Source organism: Adiantum capillus-veneris, chromosome 7 (assembly GCF_014529385.1).
Source record: "Adiantum capillus-veneris isolate H3 chromosome 7, ASM1452938v2, whole genome shotgun sequence".
Taxonomy (NCBI): domain Eukaryota; kingdom Viridiplantae; phylum Streptophyta; class Polypodiopsida; order Polypodiales; family Pteridaceae; genus Adiantum; species Adiantum capillus-veneris.
In genome coordinates, this window is record NC_140937.1 from 46902708 (window position 1) to 46929897 (window position 27190).

The 27190-nt window shown below is 43.4% G+C and overlaps 2 protein-coding genes across 2 annotated transcripts in view; both read left to right on the top strand.

Annotated features, from left to right (window-relative positions):
* The first annotated feature begins 709 nt into the window (after window positions 1-709).
* LOC147453791 (uncharacterized) lies at window positions 710-1481 on the top strand. The gene is made up of 3 exons (XM_086515891.1): window positions 710-1061; window positions 1205-1311; window positions 1418-1481. The coding sequence occupies exons 1-3, from the start codon at window positions 975-977 to the stop codon at window positions 1479-1481; spliced, it is 258 nt and encodes an 85-aa protein (XP_086372017.1). The 5' UTR covers window positions 710-974.
* Window positions 1073-27190, top strand: part of LOC147453792 (SPX domain-containing membrane protein At1g63010-like) — a 94575-nt gene continuing 68457 nt past the window's right edge. The window contains exons 1-2 of the mRNA XM_086515890.1: window positions 1073-1611; window positions 1691-1814. Coding sequence (XP_086372016.1) covers window positions 1559-1611; window positions 1691-1814 — 177 coding nt within the window. The 5' untranslated portion in view covers window positions 1073-1558. The remainder of the gene's footprint in view (window positions 1612-1690; window positions 1815-27190) is intronic.

Sequence of the window (27190 nt, forward strand, 5' to 3'; positions counted from 1 at the left end):
TCGGCGTGCTGACTCACGCCCACTCTATGTGCTGGTCTACCTAGCTCGCTTGCAGCTTGTGCTTTGCAAGTCTGGTCAATCACATGAATCTACAACCTGCACATGCTTGCTTTTCCATGGTTGTGTGTGAACATTGCACTGGACAGTCCACTGGTGGCGGACTTTGTCATCCCGCCTTGCCTCAGCTATATCTAACACGAGCATGGGAGATGGGATCAAAAGCTCCCATCACTTTTGGGCCCCGACATTAGGCGCGCGCCATAGATCTTGTCGTAAAAGTAAACTCGGATATTTTTGTAAACTCGAGTACCCGAGTTTACAAAAATACCCGAGTTTACTTTTGCGAGCTCCGATACTTTTGCACGTCAAAACTCCATGGAAACGTGTACATTCCACAGTGACGTGCACGGACGTGGTGGATAGGCCACATGGCCCTCAAACCCTAGGTTGTGGGTTCAATCCCGTGGGACGGGGAGGGAGGGGCGAAGTAAACTCGGGTACTCGAGTTTACATTGTACCCGAGTTTACATTGTCCACGAAGGCTCGGGATCTGCGGTCTTCAATCATCCCACCGTAGATCCCATCTCCTCCCATGCCCATGTGAGATATAGGCCAGGCCTGCCTTGTGCTTTGCTGCAAACTGGCATTTTATGGCAGGGACAAATGTTCCAGGCTATAGCCTAGCCTATCATCGGCAATTTAAAATGATCTTTGGAAAGCGAAGTCCGACAGGTTCAATGGGCATGTGAAAGGCTCAGCGAATCAGCAGTACCAAAATAGAATTCTGTACACTTTGAAAAAGCAGTGAAAGCGAATGTAGCACAAAGCCACGAGTGACAAAGGCGAAGATAAAAGCAGCAGCACGAGGGGACATGGTGAAAGGCAACGACACAACTAGATTCCCGTCGTCGCCCTTGTAGGATTTCTTCAGAGCTGACTGCAGCCTTGCGTTTCTTTTGGGCTTGCCAAAGCTAATGTCGGTTTCCGTCAAATTTGACGAGAGCTTCCCCGCCATTGCCATTTTAAAGCCAGAAGCCACATTGCCAGTCGCGATTCTGCACGTGGGTCTGAGTTGAAAAGACCTAATTCTTATCCTAGCTGTTCACCCCGCCCCTTCATCAGCAATCGAGCTGCAAGCGAGCTGAATTGGCAGCTTTAATCACCTCTTTTTCTCTAAAAATCCGTATACACTTCTCGCAGATAGGCATTTGACAGGTTGCATGTCGCATTGCAAACTTATGCATTAGCTTTTTATTTCTTCCGAGGTCTTGCAGCGTTATCCTTTACACGCACGCACATCATCAGCCGCAGGTGATTTATCAAGGCTTTCTCTGTCTAATCATTCCAACTTCTCATCAAAAGGACATCGGACTTGTAGTTTAAGCCTACTTATCAAAGCTTACTCGGGTGTGCTTAGAAACTATCGAGAGTTGCCGATGCATGAGCAAGGAGTCTGCCAGTTGTCTGCTCAAAACACATGAGTCCCATGTGAGCAGTCTATGAAAATCCAAAGAACATGTAAATCTTCCTAGTTTCTACCGTTGCCATATTTAGCACAATGGTGCATTTTGGGCGCTACATCAAGTCACATCAAGTACCTGGGTGGGAGACGTAAGCTTCTACCTCATCCATGCTATATCACCTGTTTTCACCTGAGCTGTAGATCTTATAGAGGCGTCTAATTGTGCAGGTATTATATTCAATACAAGCAATTGAAGAAACGAATAAACGAATGTGCCATCCATGTAGTTGAAGGATCTGAAGAGGAGAGACAAGAGATTTTAAGGAGATTCTCAAAGCTGTTAGACTCACAGGTTTGTCTTGTTAATTCATTGACGTAGTATTTATTATCATTACAGATGTAGTATGCACATCATTGATGCATGAGAGTTTGCTACAAGAAAGTCTGTATAGCTACAGATGGAGACGTGGACTTTGATCTTGTCAAATTGTAAGGCAAGATGGGGACAGCTGATGAGTGGCAAGCTCCAGTTATTTTAGGAACTGGATGTGTAGCACATATCTCTACTTTTACAGTTGAGGAAAGCATTGCTTCAATGGTATTATCTAAGCATATTCGCCCATGTCCTTAAACATTGGAGAGGTTTAGGGACGGTGGCAGGATTTGTTCAGTTCTTCATGACAGACTATGAACTCACCACATCAAGCAATTTTTTCATGTCTACTAGGTCTTAGGTGACATGCTTGGATGGAAGAAGGATCGCTTCACATTCTTGATGACTAATGACTCATGGGCATGAACATTTCGCTAGTTGGCAGGTAGATGGAACAACAATGGCTAGTGCACATGTGCTGAACACCACTTCTCAGGGGTAAGACTTGGGCGAAGAGGGTGGTTTTGTAATCATGCATCAGCGAAACATGGTTAGTGTGACCTGTTCTGGTGCATTCAATTTGTTGTGTCCCAATCATTGCTACTAGTTTTGGGGAGGAGTTCATAAGAGTTGCTCTGACTGGGATCTGCAATCCAACTCTTAGTTGCATCTTTGCAGGCATCGTGCAACAAAGGAAGATTGTTGCTCATCAGAAACTTCATACTCAAGTCACCTGGGCTTGTTGATGTGCTTCACGATTCATCAGAAAAAATATTAAACGTTCATTGTAGGCCTAAGGCTAAAACAAACAGCTGAAATGGGAAATTGAACCTATATGAGGGAAACTTCAAGCCACATAAAATCTTAATATGTTCTCTTTGTTAGGAACTTTTTCAAGGTGAGACACCCGAAATATTCACCCCCCAATGATTTAGCAAACAAGCCGTTAGTGCCAGCAAGTACGTACTCGTGTGCGGTTGGAGACTAGAACACAATTGAGATAAGAGTGTCTGGTCCTACCATTGTAGCATTCGCCACAATAAATCTTTGCGTTGTTTGTGGGCTTTCTCCTTTTATGCATCATCATTCTTATTGTTTCCAAATTTTAAATTGATGTTTCCTTAATAGCTTTCAATATATTGCGTCTGCATATTTTTGTCTTTATCTCGAATACCACACCTTGCAACATCCATCACTTGAGCCTTTTTGTTCCTTGTGAGTGCTAGTTTTTTTTGATGATTCAGCAGTATTGTAATGCTTTCACAGAATAGACTAGGGATTTCTTTTCGCTGTGTCTTTCAAAGTCTGCCAATTGATCATCGCATTAAGCAGGCTCAAATGGCATGGCGGTCATGAAGGACATGCTCTTCTATTGTCACGTGCACATTCAACCCTATGTGTACGTGGACAAGCTACTTCATGACATGGGTTCAATTCAGTTTAGTTAGCCTAGCTTAGGAAGTGATCTGGCACTTTTGTGAGTGCTCGCAGAGCGTGCATGTCCAGATACTTAAGAGTAGATGCATATCCTCTGGTTGCACACAGCATGATCATCAGAACCCATTAGGAGCATTTTTACAGTGCATAGACCTATTCCCCTTATTTTTGACATTTTTCACTTATTATTTTTAAGTGACTTTTGTTGGGAACTGGGTAGGGCAAAATGAGCAAGCAAGTATATAAGCAAACCTAGCGCTAGCACTTTCTGGCAGAAGAGGCAGCAGGAGCACGACGTTCAACATGCACCTTCTCAACAAGACTTTCCCCCGCCACAACCTTAGCGTTTTCAACCTTCAGAAGCCCTTGCATTGCAGAATAGCCCCGGCAACCGCAATACACAGCAGATCAGCCCTAGTGTAGCAGATTTCCTTAGCAACTCAGATCAACCCTAGCGTTTTTGATCAGCAAGAGGCCTAGCGTTTTGCAGATCTTTAGCGACAGAACCCAAAAGAACGCCAAGGTTTTCAATTTTCAGCATAGACTCACAGCAGAGCAAGTCCCGAACCTTCAGACCTCACCTTCCCGCAACAAATCCTCGCCTCCTCGGTTAGATCCAACGAAGTTTGCAGATTCAACCCGAGGAAACGCAGACTTCGCATTTGCGTTTTCAGCGCGTCGTCGTCGCATCGTCGCCATCAACATCGTCACCGACTTAGAGCCAGAATTCGGCAGATAAAGATTTGCAGATTTCAGCCATTAGCGTCTTCAGATTTCAGCCCGTCTCGTCATCGTCCTCATTGCCGTTGACATCGTTGGCAAGTCCAAAGCATTTTAGAAATTTGTGCGATCAATAGTGGACCGCTCTTGCCATAGAGAGTGGAGCCTTCGGAGGAGGGTTTGACAACTTGTATGGTGTCGTATTCTTCTCTCTCTATCTCTCAGTCCCAGCACCTTCATTCACAGTGTTTATCCACTTTGTTTGTTGATCACTTGCACTCTCATAAAAAATGGAAGGCTCTCTTCTCTAAGTAAAAGGAATCTTGAGCACAGTTCAGAGCACTCATCTTGAGCAAAGTTCAACATTCACTTCCGCTGCACCTAACATCTACCTTCTTGACATAGCACAATTTTCAAGTTCCCTATAAGAAGCTTTTCGTGCTACAAAATAACGTTTCTGTAGTATTTTTTTGGTGCCATTGCATTCATTGATAGTTGCACCTCTTTACTTGGCTTTAAAGATTTGATTATCTAACCGTGAGTACGATTCTCCACTGTGGCATTCAAGCAGGAAAACTGTGAGGCTTAGAAGTAGGTAAGTGAATCGTTTCTTGTTGACTTATCTATTAATGGTGAATGTCAACTTGAGTTGGTGTCAGGTGAACTTCCTGGAGTTAGAAGAGTTCTGAAAGTTTTTTTTTCTGCTTTTTTTTGGAGGTACAATTAAAATTTGGAAGATGCCTCTACGTATCGAAGCTGGGTCTTTACACACCCGCACATTCACCTTAGCCACAAGCTCATGATCTCATTGGCTAGATATAGATGCCTCTAGGTATAGAAGCGGGGTCTTTACACACCCGCACATTCAGCTAGAAGATGCCTCTAGGTATCGAAGCTGGGTCTTTACACACCCGCACATTCACCTTAACCACAAGCTCACGATATCATTGGCTAGATATGGGGGTATTCTTCTTTTACGAAGGATCCGATCGCTTTTTCCGCAGCACACATGGATTCTGGCAGTGAATTCACCGGGGAGGAAATAGTTGTCCCTACTTGCCCGAGTGAGGATCTAGTGGGAGTCGCACTTCTTCTTTTGAGACTTCAGGAGAAGTGTATAGCCCTCTTTCGCCAAACGACACCGAGAAGATGGAAGCGCATGCAGCTTCAGGTTGACGTCTGTTGTCACAAAGTGATGACATGGCTACCTGAGAGCAGAAACTCTAACCCTAATTTCTGCCAAAAACCCTAACTGCTGAAACCCTAATTTCTGGAAACCCTAACTCTAAAACCTGCAAACCCTAAAATCTGCCAGAAACCCTAACCCTAAATTCTGCCCTGACCTAACCCTAAAAGGCAGCACGTCTGAATCCCGTGAAATGCACTGGCATACTGACGTGGCACCGTATGGCAGTGCGGCAGATTTTCAGCCTTTGCGGCAGTTGCTTTTCTCTACACAAGTATGAGAGAGAGAGAGAGAGAGAGAGAGAGAGAGAGAGAGAGAGAGAGAGAGAGAGAGAGAGAACGTTTTTGCTTTATTTTACAACTCAAGAGATCTTGAGAGAGGAAAGAGCCTTTGCTTTTATTTAGGCTTTTGATTTTGAAGCTTTTGGGGCTCTGCTTTTGGCAACCCTTGTAAACTTTAAATAAGTGGTGAGGGTTCATACTTTGCAGAGCATTTGGACGCAGAGTCTGAGAGTGAAACTTGAACCACTCTCTTGTACTTTGAACTGATTAATACATAAAGAAATACCGAAAGGTGCGCCGGTCTTTGGGGCCAATATCTCTAGGCATGGAACTCCTCCGGGCCAGTGCAAATCTATTGTGAACTGTGAACTGTTTTGAAGTGGTTATTTGGTGCTGACGTGATTGATTCTTAACTTGGAGTGTCCAAGTCTGTTACGGTGGTATCAGAGCACAACCGATTTCTCTTCTACGGGAAATCCGATCCCCATTTTTTTTTTCCGTGGCACCTATGGCTTCACGCAAGGATCAGTCGACTCCTTCTGCATCTGGAGATGCGGGCAGGGATCACAACGAAGATTCCGGCAGAGTATGGCCCGCCTCGGCCTACTCAGGCGGAGCAAAGAGAGATGAAGCGTCGTCAATTGATCGGCGATGCAACAAAGATGATGCTCAGTTTTGCGAAAGATCCGAAATTGGCGAAATATATGAGCGAGACTTCTTTTCAGGAAGTGCATACGCAGTGGTAGAAAACCACTACACCACCCTTGAAACCCGCTCTCAAGAAATCTTCTGATCACAAACTGTATTCATAGAAGGAATCACAAGAGGTGGTTGATGCACGGATTGCTCAGTTTTTTTGACGCGCAAAAGAAAGCCAAAAAGCACGGCAAAAAGCAGAAGAAAGGCACTGACTTCCTGGGATATTTGGGTCGTCTGTCGACATTCGACAAGGCAAAGAAACAAAAGAAGCGTGTTCGATTTGAAGGAGTATCCAGTTCTTCTTCTTCTTCTGACAATTCTTCTAGCTCTTCAGATTCGAGCGAAGAAGACAGAAAAGGTGAAAAGCGAAGCAAGAAACAAAGCTTCGGAAAGGGCAAGAAAAAGGCAAAGAAGGCTAAATCTCGCCCAGAGACTGACAGTTCTATTGAGGACTCGTCTACAGACGGCTCAGATTCCGATGACGGAAACTTTTATGCGAACAAGAAGAATTTTTACAAAGCCAACCAGTATGACTGTCTCAAAGATAAAAGCAAGAAAGTCCGAGAGTTTAAGGAAGGTGGCCACTCGATCAAGTTTGATACTTTTTCAGGATGCTCAGATGCCTCGAAGGCTTTGTCTTTTATACCGCAGTTTGACATTGCTTTCGCAGGAGGACGCTATTCAGAGCACTCCAAGATTCGGAGAGCTGCCTCTTATTTTAAGGGGAATGCTCGTACTTGGTGGTCCACGCTTCTTTTAAACATGACTGCGCTAGTTAAATGGCTGAAATTTAAGAAGCTTTTTATTTCTTCTCGGTTGACGCAAGAATATGAAACGAGATATACGAGCTGCTTGGAACCATCTTCTGATGACCAAGAAAGATGGTTGAAACCAAGAAAGAATATGAACGAGATATACGAGCTGCTTGGAACCCATCTTCGGATGACTATAAGAAACCTATGCTTTGGCGAACGCATCCCAAACCCGAGTTAGTTCTCCCTTCAAGTCAGTTTAAAAGAACTTGGATTCCTAAAGGTTCTTGTTCAGATCCACCTTCTATCCCTGAAATCAATCAAGTTGTCTTGCACAACACTATTTCTAGTAGAGTACAAGGTCTCCCTAGGGCTTCAATTTCTAGAATTGAGAGTGATGACCCTTCTAACCATAGAATTTTTGCTTTAAGGATCCTATTTTAAGCTCTTGTATACCCTTGAGAACTACTCTTATGAAGATTTGGAGCTAAGAGAGTCTCATAGCACTCAACTTCGAGTACTGTAAGGCAAATTTCTGAAGTCCAAGTGTCCTAGTTTGAAAAATCCCTTGGTTGGAAAGAAAGATTTGTTGATAACTATCTTTACCTCCCTTGACTTAGACAAGATTGGATTAAGCTCTATTTTGAGATCTCAAGAAGCTTTGGATGCTCTCCCTCCTTTGTGTGAGAAAGGTATGGAACCATCCCCGTAGCTTTCAAATATGTGAAAACTTTGGGAAAAAAATCTTTCAACTATGGTGACATAGGACGTAATCTAAAAAAGCAAGAAAGGCTAGCAATCTCAAGTGTTGATTGCCCTTGTAGTAAAATTGCCTTTACTTCTTACGTAAATGGAGCTTTGGGTCATGTAGTTACTGCCGATTGTTCTATCCTTCCTTTGGATTCCTTGAAAGACCTTTTCTCAAGAGGTACTAAATATAGGCTCCCTTCCTCAAACGACTCTTGCCTTCTCAAAGCCATAGAAAAAGGAATTTCTAGTTTCGTAGTAAAGTTTGAGGAGTCTTTAGGAGTTCAAGGTATTTTTACCCATTGGAAGTCTGTAGTCCTCAAGAAAGCTTCTTTGAAATTAGCATCTTGCTCTCGGAACGTTTCTTCAGGAAGGGATAGCTTATCTTCTTCTGATCGTGATGCTCTTAGGAACTTTCATCGTGATTTTGTAATCTCTTACGTAGATAAGTGCTCTAATAACTTTGTTGTTACGTGCAAAAAGTTCTATTTAGAATGTTTGTTAGGTGAAGTAAACTCTCAGACTTACAATGATTGTGATCTTTCAATTCAAGAGGTTATCTTGAAACATCAAGACTTTTGTAAGTCTTTTGGTTTCAAGTGCCAACCTAAATTACCTTTTTTATATACAGTTTGGAAGTTCCACAAGAACCCTATAAAGCTTAGATTTATAGCTGCTTCTTGTAACACCTCTTTGACTGAGGTTTCCAAATGGCTTAGTTATTGTTTCAAAGCTATTTTACCGAGCGTAAATGAATTGTGGAAAAATATGCTAAAGGAAGCAGACGTACCTACCGATTCAAGTTGGATTTTAAATGATTAAGTGGGTGTGATTCCTGTTTTAAAGTTTTTGAACTCTTCAAGAAGCCTTAAGGAGAAATCTTCTCATTTAGGTCTCCAAACTTTTGACTTTACTACGCTATACACGAAGCTAAATTTGGAGGACCTTAAATTTAGAGTCAAGTCTCTTATTTCAAAAGTTTTTGCGTACAAGCTTGAGAAGGATAGGTACAAGGCATTGCTAGTAGAAAAGTAAGCCTTGAACTTTGACTTCTTATGGTTGAAAAGTAAGAATGTAGATGTAGACAAAGGAAGAAAGAGATTCACCAGGATTGTAGATGACATTGACATCATATCTTGGTTAGATTTTCTTTTGGACAATTTATATATAACCATCGGCGACTCTCTTTTCAAGCAAACAATTGGTATCCCTATGGGCACTAATTGTGCTGTTTTTCTTGCTAATTTCTATCTTTTTACTTATGAGTTTGATTTTGTGGAGCGTCTTGTCCTTGCTAACAGTTGCCCAATATTTTTGCACAAGTTATGCAATGTAAGACGCTTTGTAGATGATCTTTTTGTCCCTGACGTTCCTTCTTTTCAAGATTTTATGTACTTGAATTCGAGTTCCGTAGGCGGAGGAATTTATCCCAAGGAGTTTTGTGAACTCAACTGTACCATAAATAGTGATTGTTGTGCCTTTTTAGACCTTAAGATTTTTTAGACTCCCTTAGGATTAGAAGTAGATATCTATGATAAGCACCTTGAACCAGAATATGCCAATCTAAATATTATCCGTATGCCTCACATTTCTTCGAACATTTCTCTTTTAGCTAAGTACGGTGTCATTTGCTCTCAACTATTCAGATTTTCTTGTCTTTGTTTTAGTAAATCTGCTTTTGTTGGTCAATCTTGCAATCTTATTTCTTTACTAGTTGAAAAAGGATACTCGTTCAAAAGAATCATGAAAAACGTTCGTTCTTTTTGCATCTTAGTAAGTTTATTTTTAATGTTTTTTTCTTCGGAATGTTCAAAATAATCAGTAGTAAATTCAATAGAAGTGGGGAGCTAAAAAGCCCACTTATTGTTTGACTTAATAACACCTTATGTTGTTGTTTTGATCTTTAGCGCTTCTAGTATTTTTACTATAGCTTGACAAATGCTAGCCTTTATCATGGCTAAATATGCCCATCACCTCTGGAGGGTGATAGAAACTCAGCTCGTTGGTTTTGTAGAGTACATTCAAAGCATGAATGACCTCTATATAAAACTGCACCTACTCTTGGGCACTGACGACGTGAGTAGGGATGTCATAGCTGTTGTCCAAGCTATGCATGATAAAGGTGATAATCTTATTCTTCCTGTTTGGACAAGCAGCGAAGTTGAGATCACATATTGTCAAGTTTGGTTCTTTGCTCTTTGTAGGTTTGTAGTAGTATTCATTTTTCGATTTCGTATTAGCTTACCTGAGGACTTAAGAATGTGTTCCGTTAGAAGTTGTTGTGTGAAGTTTGATTTCTAGGATTAAGTTTTTAAGATGTCTTATTCTTTTTTGCTTAAAGTTGAGTACTTGTTTTAAGCCAAGTAAGTTGCGTCAACTTATTTTACACATGCCTTTTCTAAAAACATTTTTAAGTTAATAATGTTTTGTTTTATTTAGTTTTGTTTCGTAGCAAACAAAGTGATTTAGTTAGTTTGTTTGTTTGTTTTTGTTTTTCTTTTCTTTTCTTGTGTCCCTTGCTTTTATAGTTCTATGAGTGCTTTATTCCCTCTTATAATTTGTGAGTTCAAACTTTTCTGAACTTATGAAGGTATGTATATATATATATATATATATATATATATATATATATATATATATATATATACACACACACACAATCAATGCTTACTGTGAAAGATTTTGGAGCTCTTTTCTACCCGCCTCTTCATTCAAGAAGATCTCGTTCAGAGAACAGATTGAGCGGTTTACCTTGGGTCTACCTACAGAGATCCAAGATCATTGCTTGGAACAAAAGTCAGCTTCTATTCAGAAGTTGATGAGTCATGCGAAATGGGGCTTTGCCATTCACTCTGGCAGTCTGAACTACCCCACCGATGAGGTCATGACACAACGAGCCGAACAGACTTCAGCAAATGAAAGTAGAAATAGAAAGAGCAACCCAGAAAAGAAGGATGCACGACCCAAGCTTACTCCTGAGGAGAGAGCTCGCTCATGAGGGAGGGGAAGTGCTTTGGATGCGGGGAACATGGACATATCTCCGCGAAGTGCCCTAACAAGGCACCGGATGAACAAGATGAAGAAAGGAGAGAAAGTTCTAAGGCAGCTGAGGAATGTGGCAGAAAAGGCAGATAGAAAAGCAGAACTAGTACCACATGGCGTGGGACCTGCACCGAATCAAATGAATGAACGTACAAACTTTGCCGCTTTTTGGGACAAAGTGAAGGATCAGGGAGCTCTTTTCAAGGAGCCAAGGCCAACTTCTTTTCACTTGGAATTGGCGGCTCGATTTGGAATTACGCCCGACAGACTGACGCCACAGGCGGAGGTAGTTCGACTGGCACCCGGACGGGATGTTGCCATTACATCGAGCATTGGTAAACTTCGTTTGCAATGACAGGGGTGTTCAGGGCACAAGAGCGACGTTCTACTTGGAATCCCTTGGTACCACCAGAACTACGCCGTGGTTGACTACCGGACCGAGAAAGCGACCTTGACAAATGAAGGGCTCAGAGATTGTACTTAATGAACTTCAGTTTTTTTACTCACTCTTTTGGGAGAGAACTGAACGATGGATAAAGGTTGAATCTGTTTTGACTTGAACAAAAGAACGCCAAGATTTTTCTCCACACTCATGCCGATTGCTTTTTAGAGGCCCTGAAGATTAGACCATTGACCTAATACCTGGAAGCACATCACCGAACCGGCCACCTTACCGTGTGAGCCGAGTACAGAATGAAAAGATTATGAACCCATTGAAAGTCCTCTTGGAAAAGGGTCTTGTCCAACATAGTACTTCACCGTATTGCTCTCCACTTTTGTTGGATTTGAAGAAAGACGAATCTTGGAGAATGTGCATTGATTATAGAGCTCTCAACAAAATCACCATCAAGAACAGATTTCCGATTCCTAGGATCGATGATATACTCGACAGGTTATAGGGATCCTCGTGCTTCAGCAGGATTGACCTGAAGAGTGGATATCATCATATCCGAATCGCGCCGGGAGACGTCTACAAGACAGCTTTTCGAATGACTTTTGGGTTATTTGAGTTTTTGGTGATGCCTTTTGGTTTAACCAATGCTCCTGCGACATTAAACCGGATGATGGACAAAATTTTTCGAGAGTACAGGCTATTTGTTGGCACTTTCTTTGATGATATCATTGTTTTCTCCAAGAATGAGGCAGAACACAGAGATCATCTGCTGCAGAGATAACACTTTTTGGGACACATTGTCTCAGCAGCAGGAGTGTAAATGGATCCAGCCAAGATAGATACTATCCGTGATTGGCACGATTTGAAGAATGTCCATGAAGTTGGAAGCTTCTTGGGATTGTGTTTGTACTACAGGCGGTTCATTCGAAAGTTTGCAGAGGCTGCTTCCCCTTTGCATATCTTGACACAGAAAGGAGTCCCTTTCTCGTGGGGATCCACAGAGGTGACTGCCTTTCAGACATTAAAAGAGAAATTGATTACAGGACCAGTTTTGACTTTGCCGGACTTGTAGAAGTCATTTGAAGTATATTGTGATGCTTGTGGTCGTAGTTTGGGTACGGTCTTAATGCAAGAAGGTCATGCCATTGCTTACGAGAGCCGATTGTTCTCAAGGCCGGAAATGTGTTCTCAAGGCCGGAAATGATAGCACAAATTTATGAGAAAGAGCTTTTGGCGGTTATCTATGCTCTTACTTAGTGGCGGCATTACCTACTTGGAGCAGATTTTATTGTCTTTACAGACCATCAGAGTTTGCGCTACTTCTTGTCACAGAAGCAGCTTTCGGAAAAGCAGATGCGGTGGGCGAACATCTTGTCACAGTTTCACTTCCAAATTGTCCATGTGCAGGGACAAAAGAATGTGGTGGCAGATGCTTTGTCTCGGAAGCCGTTGGTTTTGGCTATTTCCTCGATACATCGTAGGAGCTTCAAGGATATGGTCGACCAGTATGCCACATATACAGATTTTGCAGATATTTTCACACGGATACGGGATGGGGAGACAGTAGCAGGATACTCCATTCGGGAAGGCTACTTGATGAGAAAAACCATGAAGGTTATGACTGAATGCCACTGTCCACCTTTTACGGGTCACCACGGCATTGCTACCACCATGAAGGGGGTAGAGAGATACTTCTTTTGGCCGAGACTCAAAAAGGATGTGGAAGAGTTTGTGTGCAGTTGCTTAGTATGCTAGAAGGTCAAGTTTGACAGGCATAAGGCACAGGGATTGTTACAGCCTTTACCCATACCCACCCGCCCCTGGGAAAGTATTGCAATAGATTTCATTTTTGATCTCCCGAGAACACAGAATGATTACGATGATTTTCCGATTACATGGCATGCCTGAGACGATTGTCTCCGACAGAGACCCCAGATTTATGAGTTTGTTTTGGAAGGCAATTTGGGAGAACATTGGCACGCGATTGAGTTCTCGTCGTCATTCCACCCGCAGACTGATAGGCAATCTGAGATTGCAAATTCAGTGGTTCTAGATTTATTGAAGTCTTATATCTTAGATCAGAAGACTCAATGGGAAAAGTACTTACCTTTGGTGGAATTTGCCTACAATAACACGATACACTCTTCGACGGGGAAGGTGCTGTTTGAGATTGTTGAAGGTGCTGCGAAGGTTCCACCCTTCCTAAGCACGAAAGATAAGATTTTTGAAGCGGATGAATATATGCAAGACTTAGATACGGCTTTTGCCAAGGTTCGCGAGACTTTGCAGAAATCTCAAGAACGATAGAAAAAGGCAGCGGATCGCCATCGTCGCAACTTGAAATTGAAGGAGGGTGATTGGGTGCTCTTACATTTTGGGAAGGCACGCTTGAGAAAGAAAAAGGGAAAGAAGAGGCTTTTCCCAAAGCTTAGTATGCGATACTACGGACCTTTCCAGATCACTGAAAAGATAAATGATGTCTCCTTCCTATTGAAACTGCCAGATACTTGGAGGATTCACAATGCATTCCATGTGAGTCTCTTGAAACCTTTTAAGGGTGATGTGCTTGATGATGGGGAGCCTGATGAGCAACCCGAAGTGGAAGAAAACGAGGAGATCCTTGTTCCTGAACAGATTCTTGCACATAAGGATACGAAGAATAAAGGGAAAGTCCGAAGGCGGTTCTTGGTTAAGTTCATGAACTATCCTGCATTGGATGCGAAGTGGATGGAGTAGGAGGACCTAGCAGATATTGCTCAGATTGTGAAACTTTACCTCGATGCTTTTGGTTTAGCATAGTCTACTCCAAACGGAACCCATAATTTAGCTTGGCCGGAGATCTGGTGCAGTGGGATGCATAAGAGGGGAGTGACTCCGCTCCTTTATCAACAGATGCCTTGATTTTGATACTAAAGTCATTGATGTCTCTTTGAGCTTCAGGGATACTGAGAGCTGACAATATTCTGTTGGATGACTTTATGAAATGGAATTCATGATTATGATACTGATTTGTTCTTGACTTCTTTTAAGTGCAAGAACTGATAGACGAAATGACTGCAACATTTTGGTCTGATTGATCTCGAATAGCATGGTTGCAATAGGGGTTAGTCAATCGGACATCGATGAGGTCCCGATTGGATCTAGATGCGATTGCTAGCTACATTGCCGATAAATCATGGTCTAAGATACGAATGAATGTTGAATGTCATGTGATGTCTAGTGATGTTCTGTGATGTCGTGTGATGTGACTGTCGATTGGTACATGTGCTAGATGTGTGTTTCTAGTACGTAGGTACTAACAGTCGGTGTCTGCTAAGACGGTTTATGGCCTTTGTCTGTTTTGCAGGCGTAATCGAGGGCGATTACAATGCTTTCAAGAGGGGGGTATGTCACAAAGTGATGATGTGGCTACCCGAGAGCAGAAACCCTAACCCTAATTTCTGCCAGAAACCCTAACTGCTGAAACCCTAATTTTTGGAAACCCTAACCCTAAAACCTGCAAACCCTAAAATCTGCTAGAAACCTTAACCCTAAATTCTGCCCTGACCTAACCCTAACCCTAACCCTAAAAGGGAGCAGGGCTGAATCCCGTGAAATGCGTTGGCATACTGACGTGGCACCGTACGGCAGTGCGGCAGATTTTCAGCTTTTGCGGCAGATGCTTTTCTCTACGCAAGTATGAGAAAGAGAGAGAGAAAGAGAATGTTTTTGCTTTATTTTACAACTCAAGAGATCTTGAGAGAGGAAAGAGCCTTTGCTTTTATTTAGGCTTTTGTCATTCGGGATTGCAGGCGGCCATTCACTCACCTCTCAAGCCGGCCATGAATTAGAAATCGAAGCCGAGTGCAGACAAGCGACGACTATACTCACAAGATGAGTTTGACAGGGTTGTAGAGCAGCAGGTCAACCAAATTATGAAGTATTTGAACGACTCGTGAAAGAAATTGTGGAGTGGATTACCTCGGCTACATAGGTTGGAAATCCACATTCGAAGCAGTTAGCAGATCCAAGAAGCATGTACGCTTTGAATATGACCCCAATTCATCTTCATCGTCAGACAGCTCAGAGAGTTCCTCTTTCTCCGACGCTAGCAAGGAGGGCGGGAAGCACTGGAAGCGTTGAAGGACTCGAAAGAGCAAGAACGGTAAGGACAGACGATCCAAGAGAAACAAATCTGAAAAGGATATCGAAAGCACAAGAAGCATTCCGAGGATACCTCATCTTCATATAGTTTTGATTCGGATGAGTCAACGTTCAGAACAAGGCAGAGATGAGGCTACAGATTGAGTCAGTTTGACCGGCTTGAACAGAAGGGGGGGTAGACCAAGGATCTGAAAGAGGGTGGGAAAGCATTTAAATTTGACACCTTTACACAATATAAGGACACCCACGGCATTGTTTTCTCGGGAGGACGCTTTTCCAAACACTCTAAAGTACGACGAGCGCCTTCCTATCTGAAAGGCAGCGCCCAAACTTGGTGGTCTACCTTGCTTTTGCAAAAGGAAGCACCCACCATATGGTTAAAGTTCAAACGAGTTTTTACCACCGCATGGCTCTCCGAAGAGTACGATGTCACGTGCATACTGCACTTGCGCCACGTGGACAAGCTTCTGCTACAGTCTAGTGTCAGCCATAGTCTAGTTTAGGATCTAGCCTGGCACTTTGTGAGCCTCTAGCAGGACACGCATGCCTAGGTAGGTCGTAGTTGCATACCCTCTCTTGCACAGTACAGCCAGTTCAGCATGTGAATCACCTCTTGTCAGTAGGCTCTCAACTTATATTAGATGACTTTCTAGGCCATTTATACTAAGGTAGTGAGTGTCGTGTAAGGTGCAGCGGAAGTGAATGAACTTTGCTCAAGATGAGTGCTCCGAACTGTGCTCAAGGTTCCTTTTTCTTACTGAAGGGAGAGCATTCCGTTCCTTTTAGTGAGAGAGTGCAAATGATCACAAACAAAGTGGTAAACACTGTGAATGAAGGTATTGAGACTGAGAGATAGAGAGAGAAGAATATGACACCAGAATGTTGTCAAACCCTCCTCCGAGGGCCCCACTCTCTATTGCGAGAGCGGTCTACTCTTGATTGCACAAATCTCTACAATGCTTGGACTTGCCGACGATGTCGACGACGATGAGACGGGCTGAAATCTGAAAATGCAAATGGTTGAAATCTGCAAATCTTTATTTGCTGAATTTTGACTCTATGACGGCGATGACGACAATGCAACGATGATGCGCTGAAAATGCAGATGCTGAAATCTGCGTTTTCCGGGCTGAATCTGCAAACTACGTTGGATCTGACCGTGCGGCGAAGATCTGCTGCGGGAAGGTGAGATCTGCAAGGTTCGGGACTTGCTCTGCGGTGTCTATGTGCTGAAAACTGAAAACCCTGATGCTTCTTGGGGTTCCGTCGCAGTGAATTTGCAAAATGCTATGGTTGCTGCATGATCCAAAAACGCTAGGGTTGAATCTGTCTTCTGTTGCAAAAACGCTAGGGTTTCTGTTGTCTTGCTGCTTCCGGGGCTGATCTGCTGTGCAAAAACGCCAGGGCTGAGTTGATGTAAAAAACGCTAGGCTTACAGATGGCTGAAAGGACTAGGGTTGTTGTAGGTTGGAGTCTTGCTGAGACGGTGCCTGTTAAATGCTGTGTTTCCGCTGTCTCTTCTGCCAGAAAGTGCTAGCGCTAGGTTTTCTTATATCCTTGGCTATCAAAATCGCCCTACCTAGTTCCCAACAAAAGTCACTTAAAAATAATAAGTGAAAAATGGCTAAAATAGGGAAAATAGGTCTATGCACTGTAGAAATGCTCCTGATGGGTTCTGATGGAAATCTGATGATCATGTTGTGTGCAACCAGAGGATATGCATCTACTCTAAGTGTTTGGGCATGCACGGTCACCGGTGTGGAAAGAGACTCACAAAAGTGCCAGAACACTTCCTAAGCTCACTGAACTGAACCCATGTCATGAAGTAGCTTGTCCACGTACACATAGGGTTAGATGTGCATGTGACATGTCGAAATTGGCTGCTTGACCCAGCTTTGCTTGCATATATAGGTGGCTTGGGGGCGTTTCTCTTAAGGCATGGAAGAAGCAGAGGAACTAGAAGTCAGCTCCGCAGCACAAGTACCTCAGGTCCTCAGCGTTTTTAGCAATCAACAAATCGCCATGTAGCAGCCAACACTTAAACGTTTTCCACTTTACCTCAACGTTTCCACCCACTTCAGATCAGCGTTTCCAGCCCACAGTAGACCAGCATTTTGAATCATGAAGCCTCAGTACATTGAGCCAGCAGATCAGTATTGTCAGCCATGGAGATTTCAGTCTTCATCGCCAAGTAGCTTCCAGATTCCAACCTCATGACCACTAGCGTTTATAGCATTCAACACTTAGTTTCGTAGTACCAAGCATCTTCACCAAGTACCCACAAGCATCTATAGGAGTACCCTTCAACATCTTCGCCGTACCAAGCATCTCTAGCAAGTACCCATCGGCATCTCAATATCATCAGCATCTAGGATTATTGTATCAACATTTGTGCAAGTAATGAAAGCAAGTATTTGCTCTAGCAACAGAGCAAGGGGGCCCTTGAGGGTGGTTGGGACTCGAGATGCCGTGTTGTCTCTCTTTGTCTCTCTCCGTCATTGTCTTCAGTTCAGTTTCTCATTTCAAGTGAAGCAAAGTAACCTTGTGTTTGTGCGGAGTATTAGATCCAAATTAAATCCTTAAACACTTCCGTTGCACTGGACATTGGTATCAAAGCTCTGTGCGTGCTTCGGCTTCGTCAACTCAAGGTCAAGAACCCGAGAAGAACAAAGAACCAAAAAAACCTCTCTCAATTCTTTTTGTCAAAGAAGCTTCGCGTCCCTTCCTCGGACTTATTAGCCACTCCCACCCTTAGTCCATCGCGCATCGGGTGTGCTCCCGTCTTCATCGCTATGTCTTTGAACGAAGATTGACTGGATACACGAAAATCTAGATCTTGAGTACTAAGATCTACTTGCAGCGTATACGGATATGGAAGGAGTTAGTACAAGGATCCCTAACCCTCTTCTTCATTCGCATTTGCATGCACATTGCACAAGAAGAGGGGACAACTTAAACTCTCACCTCTTCTATTGTCCCCTTGATGTGTTTGTAGATGAATTTTCCCGTGACCTTCTTGCCTCTTGCTCCCGCATCAACCGCTTGCAAGAAGTAGGTGCCAAGAGGGCATGACACGAGTATGTTAATGATGCCCCTCTTCTTACAATCACTCCACCCATCGGAGAGAATGGAGCACCCATATAATTGTGAGTGCGCGTGTGCGGAACTGTGAGAGAGGAGAGGAGAGAGAGAGAGAATAGACACAAACGCAAGATATGGTGAAGAGGGGGCGATCAACTCCCCACTGACTACCAGAGCAGAAGCCCCTACAATCAGATGTGTGATCTCTGTGAGATGAGAGATGTGGAAGTGGGTACCCCTGGCACCATCAATAGGTGCCCAAGGGGAGGTAGGGCAAGGCCTGATAAAAATCCCCACGACCCAACAGAAAATGATATATGGGAATATATGTGGGCGCCCGGACAAAAGTGGACGGCCGGCCCCAAACTCGGGCGGCTGGACTAGTAGCAACCTAGGCTATGGGTGGCCAGCTTGGAGACATACTAGCCGTACAAGTATTCTCTTGTAAGGTGCAGCGCAAGTGAATGTTGAACTTTGCTCAAGATGAGTGCTCCGAGCTGTGCGAAAGGTTTCTTTTACTTACGGAAGGGAGAGCCTTCCGTTCCTTTAGTGAGAGAGTGCAAATTATCACAAACAAAGTGGGTAAACCTTGTGCATGAAAGTAATGAGACTGAGAGATAGAGAGAGAAGAATACGACACTAGAATGTTGTCCGAAGGCCCCACTCTCTATGGCGAGAGTGGTCTACTATTGATTGCACAAATCTCTAGACGGGCTGAAATCTGAAAATGCTAAGGGTTGAAATCTGCAAATTTTGTATCTGCTGAATTCTGACTCTTATGTCAGTGACGATGTCAATGGCAACGATGCGACGACGACACGCTGAAGACGCAGATGCTGAAGTCTGCGTTTTCTGGGCTGAAACTGTAAACGCTCGTTGATCTGACCATGCGGTGAGTATCTCCTGCAGGAAGGTGAGATCTGTGAGGTTTGGGACTTCTAGTGCGGTGTCTTGATGCTGAAAATGCATAACGCTAATGCATATGCCGGTTGTGTTGCGATGAATCTGCAAAATGCCGAGGCGGATCTGCAATCCAAAAACGCTAGGACTGAATCTGTGTTCTTCTGCCAACGCTAGGGTTGATCTGTGATCTGCTACAAAACGCTAGATGATCTGCTGTGTCGTGCTGTAGCCAGGCTGCTGCAAATGCAAAACGTTGAGTTGAATCTGCACTTGAAAAAAACATTGGTTGAAAACGCTAGGTAATCAGCTTGGGGGGGGGGGGGGGGGGATCTTGCTGAGAAGGTGCACTGTTGGATGTCAGGTCCCTGTTGCCTCTTCTGCCAGAAAGTGCCAGAGCTAGGGTTTCTTATATACATGCTTGTCAAAATTGCCCTACCGAATTTCCCAACAAAAGTCACTTATTAATGATAAGTGAAAAATGGCTACAATAGGGAAAATAGGTCTATGCATTGTAAAAATGCTCCTGATGGGTTCTGATGGAAATCTGAAGACCATGTTGTGTGCAACTAGAGGATATGCATCTACTCTAAGCGCCTGGACATGCACGGTCTGCGAACAGGCTCACAAAAGTGCCAGAACACTTCTTAAGCTAATTGAACTGAACTAAACCCTTGCCATGAAGTAGCTTGTCCACGTACACATAGGGTTAGATGTGCACGTGACATCCCCTGCTTTTCAAAGTGAGGTACTGGTACCGAACTGTATGGCGTCGAGGGAGATCGTCAACAGCGTCTAAAATCCTGGAAAGGACTCTTCGCCGGCCCACTTTGTTGCGTGGGTCATTAGATACTTGAACTTCATAAAAGTCTGCAAAGCTTGCTTCTTTGGGCTGCGCCGAAAGTGACAGAAAGACATTTGTGGCTCCTTCAATGCTTCAACTTCATCTATAGTTATGCATCTATCTTCTTCAATAATCTCTGAGGTTGAAAATTCTTGAAACCACTTCCAACACAAAAACATGAACATACCCATTCCATGTAAAGTATTCTAGTCTTTTTTAAAGACTGTGCATGCAATGTAGATGAACATATAGACGGATTGCCAAACCATTCATCAAACACACGCAAACAATGGAATCGAAACTTGTCTTTCTGATCTAAATCTATCAACTGTGGCAAATCACAATGGAAATGCCGATGCTTGATGCTCAATCCTTCTTGTGCTCTTTCGGATACCGTGTCATGCTAAGGAAGAGACATGGAATTTGAATGCAAACATTTCATATTTTCATGAGTAATCCGCATACATCCGTGCTCGCCTCTACTTGTTTTGTAGTGCTTGCACAAAGATTCCTTTTGTGCTGAAACTTGATGAGTGTCAAATAGTGAAAGGTCAAAGTTAGAGAGGTTAAGTGTTACTCTAATGAATGAAGCCCTCTTGAAAACAAAGCAAAGGGATTCAATAGATCCATCTCCCACCCCGTCTTTCAGTTTGCAGTTAAGAGAAAGACATTTGGTGGCTGGGTGCTATTGAGGTGCCCAAAGAGACCAATTGAGTACTTTCATGGATTTTTGAGATAACTCCAAGGATTACAAAGGTAATACACTCCCAACTTGTACGTGAGAAGCTGGAGCTTGAGGGTTTAGGTAGCTCTGATGTGGAGTGGCACCTGGGTAGGGACTTAAAGACCATAAAGTGTTTGCTTGGCTACAAACAAGGGGCTTATTCACTCTATCCTTATCCATTTTGCACTCGGGGGTACCAACCTAACAGACAAAAAGCGCAAAAGAACTCTGGAAAGGGTAGTTCAATGCCTCCATGGCAAGAGGATGGAGACAAAGCATTGGACAATTTTGATGTTGAAGATGAAGATAGGGATGGTAAGTGTCTATTTTGAGATGCCCCATGCTCAATGTCCTAGGTCATGCACTAAAGCACAAGGCTTGGAATCCCATCTTTCCATTTTCTCTATCTAATGTACATTTTTGTACATTCCATGCATTCATGCACATTTTCAATAGGCTATTGAAGCTCACATTGACTATGCTTTCACAATGAAGCCATTGAAAAATTCTTAAAGAGGCAATCATTAGGGTGGAGACACTTCTCAATTCCATTGGCTATCATGGTGGAAATGTGTCAATTGTTGCTGCAAAGAACACAAGGAAGGCCCATAAGATTGCCCAACAAGTATCAATGAGTGGAAAAAAAGCTAGACACTTCTTGAAGAAAGAAACATAGGGAAACTCATGCTAAGATGATCCTCAAAACAGCTCCTACCACAATCCAACTAACCTTTGCGAACTCTAAAACAAGAACTACTCAAAGCTACTACTGACAATGACGCAAATGGTAAGCTTGCAAACAAGTGCAAGCAAGTTTGGGCAGCTTTTGATAAAATGGTCAAGCCTATGGGTCTTACCAACACAACAAAGGACAAATGCCAATCATCTCAAGTGGTGTTGGTGGATTACACCAAGGTCTTTACTCTTTCTTGGGGCGAGAATAACATCACACATTACATGGTAATCCATGTCAAATTGTGAAAAGATTGTTTTCAATTCATAATTTGCATCATTTTCTTGTTATGGTTATGGTTCTAAAATCTTCTTATGGTAAATGGTTTGGTTACAATGTCTATCTATTACAACGTAATGTAAAGCTTGGAAGCGCCGTCTTACTCTGTCTGCTCTTTGGTGGAACAGAAAAGAGCAGACTGAACAACTCCAAGCACTTGAAATAACAACTGAACTGAAAGAGAGAGACGACACGAGACGGGGAGTGGCAGAGTTCCACCCGAGAGAGCACTGGCCCCAAATGATGGTGCCCCTTTTCATATTTCTTAATATTGCTTGAACTTAGTACAACTCCCATGGCTCTGCTCTGCATCCTCGCGGGTAGACTGCGAGAGTGAGAGCCCATGGGTCATATTTAAAGGCCCTTGGCCTCTAAAAGCAGTTTACATGAAAAGCAATCAAACTCAAAATTTTATGGTCCAAAAGAAATCAGTGCCAACTGTGGAAATCCGTACATCTACCACGTCAGCACACATAAAATGCGGAATTCCGTACTGTTTGCTACGGTAGTATGTCAACGCAAATTGCAGGGGTTCCGTACAGTTGCCACGTCATCCGCTTCTACACAAGAGATTTGTGTGCGTGTGTGATCCTGCTTTGTTCTAATGCCTTTAGGTCACTTGGGCCCCATCGGACAGGGTCCCATAAGCTAGCGGGAACTCCTCTTTAAAAATAGGCCACTCGGCAAAACTTTGCAAGTTGGTAAAACTTCTTTTGCTGCTTTTGCTTCTTCTTCTTAGGGTTTAGGCCCCTCGGCCGGGATCTGCAAGTTGGCTCCATTCTTCAGTAACTTGACACGCCAGCAATTTGTGACATGCACCCTCTAAACGATCAAGAATATTATCAATCCTTGGAATAGGAAACCTCTTCTTGATGGTATTCTTATTCAACGCATGGTAATCAATACACATGCGCCAAGAGCCATCTTTCTTCTGCACTAGGAGCACTGGAGAGCAAAAGGGCGAAGAACTAGGTTGAATCAACCCTTTTTCTAACAATTCCTCTACTTGGCTCATAATCTCTTTCTGTTGGGCCACACTAACTTTATAGGGAGGTCTATTTGGTGGGCTATAACCTGGCACCAAATCTATCGCATGATCCTCAGGTCTCTCTGGCTGCAACTAAGGCGGTAATGAATGAGAAAAACATTCACTGAACTCTCGCAAACAAGTTGACCTTTCTTTATCTAACAAAGATATATTGACTGACAATTATTTGAAACATCACAACGAAAATCAAGTACGCTGAAAGATGATTTTAAATTATAGAAGTGATAGCAGAAGCTGATACAATAGGGATAGACTCTTTTTTTAGCTTTACATCCAAGATGTGAGGTTTGTCCCTATGTTGCAAGATGATCCTTTTGTTGAAGACATACGGCATTCCATGTACACGGAAAATCCACGGGATTCCCAACAAAGCATCGCACCCTTTCAAAGGCATGATATAAATTTTTCTGTGTCCACATATGACTGAATATGTAGATGCAACTTTCCAATGATGGGAGTTACACACTCTGAATGGCCAGGACATGCCAAACTTGCCTTAGCTGTGTACCCCATTTCTTTAGCTTTAATGCCCAACTTGATAGCCAACTCTGGTGAGATAGTTTGCCTTTGCACCTGGATTAGAGAAAATAAGCGGTGTTTGATCCCACGCTCTGCATAGCTCACTAGCACCAGAATTTGGCCTATTCCCCACATATCTGTTTGTTAGGTGCAACGAAATGAATGTTTGAACTTTGCTCAAGATGAATGCTCCGAACTGTGCTCAAGGTTCCTTTTGTTCTTATGGAAGGGAGAGCCTTCCGTTCTTAATGAGAGAATGCAATGGACACAAACAAGTGAATGGACACTGTGTGTGAAAGTGTATGAGACTGAGAGATTGAGAGAGAAGAGAAATACGACACCAGAGACGTAAAACCCTCCTCCGAAGGCCCCACTCTCATCGGCGAGAGTGGTCTACTATTGATTGCACAAACTGGTACAAACTGAATGTATGTGATTGATGCACGTCTAGGCTATGTCGGTGTCGATGACAGTGATGGCGAGACCGACGCTATGGCTGAAATCTACCACTCTTTATCTGTTGTCCAAAAACGCTAATGGGCAGAAATCTGCTATCCTTCTACTGTTGTCCAAAAACGCTAATGGCTGAATTCTCCTGCGGCTGAAAACGCTATGGAAAACGCTGCCCTTGCTGGTCTTTATGGCTGAAAACCTGCGGGTTCTTGGGCTGAAAACTGATGTTGCTTATCTTGTTTGAAAACGTCATGCACAAATGAGGGCGATTTGAGGGATTTTGCTAACGCTAGGCTGAGAAGTTCCTTGGCGATGAAGCTTGATGGAAACGCTAGCTGACTGAGGTTCTATGGCGATGGTGCCTGTTAAAAATTGCTAGTGCTGATGTTGTCTGCTTGAGGGAAAATGCCCCCAAGGGGTTCTTGCTTGAGAAGTTACCTGTTGAGCGGTGGAGCTCCTGCTGCCTCTTCTGCCAATTAGTGCTAGTCTAGGTTTGCTTATATACAAACTTAGCCAATTTGCCCTACCTACTTTCCAACAAAAGTCACTTAAAAATAATAAGTGGAAAATGTCAAAAATAGGGAAAATAGGCTAAATGCACTAGAAAATTCCCCTGAAGGATTCTGATGGGAATGCTTATGATCATGTTGTGTGCAACCAGAGGATATGCATCTAATGTAAGTGTTTGGAATTGCACGGTCCGCGAACAGACTCACAAAAGGGCCAGATCACTTCTAAATCTAGACTGGCTTGACTCACTGAACCCTTGTCGTGCTGTAGCTTGTCCACGGACACATAGGGTTGGATGTGTCACGTGACATCCCCTCCTTTTCAAAGTGAGGTAGTGGTACCGAGCTGTATGGCGTCGAGGGAGATCGCCAATAGCATTCGGAATCCTGGAAGGGACTCGTCGCTGGCCCACTCTGATGTGTGGGTCGTGCGGTACTTGAACTTCATAAAGGTCTGCAACGCTTGCTTCTTTGGGCCGCGTTGAAAGCGACACAAAGTCTTCTGAGTTTCCTTCGATGCTTCAACTGCGTTTAGAGTCATGCTTCTTTCTTCTTCAAGAATCTCCATGGCTGAAAATTCCTGAAACCATTTCCAACACAAAACCATGAACATACCTATTCCATGTAAAGTGAGTGGAAAAATCTTGCCGTCCTAATAGATTGTGCATGCAATGTAGATGAACAAAGAGACGGAGTGCTAACCCGTTCACCACACACACGCATACAATGAGATCGAATCTTTCTCTTCTGATCTAAAGCAATCAACTGTGGCAATTCACAACGGAAATGCCCATGCTTCGTGCTCATACTTTGATGTGCTCTTTCTACTACTGTGTCGTGCCAAGGAAGAGACATGGAATGTGACTTTCTTGAATGCATATTTTTCAGCTTTTCATGAACAATTCGCATACATTCGTGCTCATTCATGAGTGAAACGTGCTCAACGTACAATATGTCATGCCTAGGAAAATTGATCACATAAAGATGCTGACGAAAATACAGGAAACGATCACGAATGAAACACTCGAACAATGCGTGCGTACTAATCATGCAAACACATAATACTTCCTGTGAGGGTTCTTTGGACCTAGGCTCGAGAGCCAAGATTGATCCTTCGTGATTGATCGAATCTGCAATGAGATTAGCTTCGCTAGAAAAAGCATCCACTAACACAACATCCTTGTGGGTGACTACCATGGGTCTATACCTTGGACTTTCCTTCAAGGGTGAATCTGGGCTTATCCTGGATTCATCTAGGTATATCCTTGTGAACAATGACATCATCTTCATGAAAATCCTCATGCTTGTGAGAAATGACATCTTGATCATCATGAAAATCATTATGCTTGTCATTGCCAACCAAATCATCATGCAAATCATTGGCATTCAAATCATTATGCTCATCATTGTCATTCAAATCATCATGCTCATCATTATCATTCAATTCATCATGCTTCTCATAATCATGCAAATCCTGTGTGTCATGCTTGGGAGAAGAAGAGACCGAGAGAGTCTCCTTTTCCTGATTCTCTGCAAAGTATGCCTGCACTTGAGAAAAAAGTCGCAACATCTCTTCCATGTGTCGGTCGTTCATTGCCTTTCTTGCTTTCTTCTCGTGATCAAATTCGGCATCTCTTTCTTTGGCTTCCAAGCGTGCTTGCTCGCTCTCACGTGCCATGGCTGCCATTCTTTCTTGGTGTTTGTGCTCCATTTCTGCTTTTCTTTCTGCTCTTCTTGCTTCGCGTTCTAACTTCCTGTCCATAAACATCTGGTCCAACTCCTCTATAGGAGTTAGTGCAATCCTTGACGTAGATGGGGGAGGGGGAGGGTCAGAAAAACCTCCTGGTGGGGAAAATTCTTCTTTGCCTCTCTCATGCTCATCACCTCCAAGCGAAGTATCCATTCTGCTTCGAGTGATGACCATCTGAAGTCGTGGGTTCTTGTGGGTTATTGTGGTCTTGGGTTCTTAAGTTTCACAAGGAACTTGGGTTCTTGCGCGTCTTGAGTTCTTGAGGTTCTTGAGTTCTTTTTTCGCTTGCAATCTATGTTTGAGAAGGATCTTCTCTTCACCCGAGTTCTGCTCTTTTCCGCGGGCGCACCCCTTGGCGGCCTTGCGCTCACACCAAGGTTGCTTTTTCCCACCTCACGTCGATTGGCCGGCACGGTCCGCTCTCAATGAGTGAAAAGAGGCACAAGGGAAGGCTGGACAAGCCCTTCTTTCTTGGGATTCCTGTCACTCTTCAAAAACACTTCAAAAACACGATTAGGAATCGACATGCCCAAGAGAACTTGGGTTACGTGCGACCACAACAAGCAAATTTTTTTTTTTGTGGTTCTTTCCTTGAGTGATATAGAACACTGCCAAAGCTTTGATACCAATGTTAGGTGCAGCGGAATGAATGTTTGAACTTTGCTCAAGATGAGTGTTCCGAAGTGTGCTCAAGGTTCCTTTTGTTCTTATGGAAGGGAGAGCCTTCCGTTCTTAATGAGAGAATGCAATGGACATAAACAAGTGAATGGACAGTGTGCGTGAAAGTGTATGAGACTGAGATAGAGAGAGGAGAAACACGACACCAAAGACGTTGTAAAACCCTCCTCCGAAGGCCCCACTCTCGTCGGCGAGAGTGGTCTACTATTGATTGCACAAACTGGTACAAACTGAATGCATGTGATTGATGCACGTCTAGGCTATGTCGGTGTCGACGACGGTGATGGCGAGACCGACGCTATGACTGAAATCTACTACTCTTTATCTGCCGTCTAAAAACGCTAATGGGCTGAAATCTGCTGTCCTTCTACTGCTGTCCAAAAACGCTAATGGCTGAATTCTCTTGCGGCTGAAAACGCTATGGAAAACACTGCCC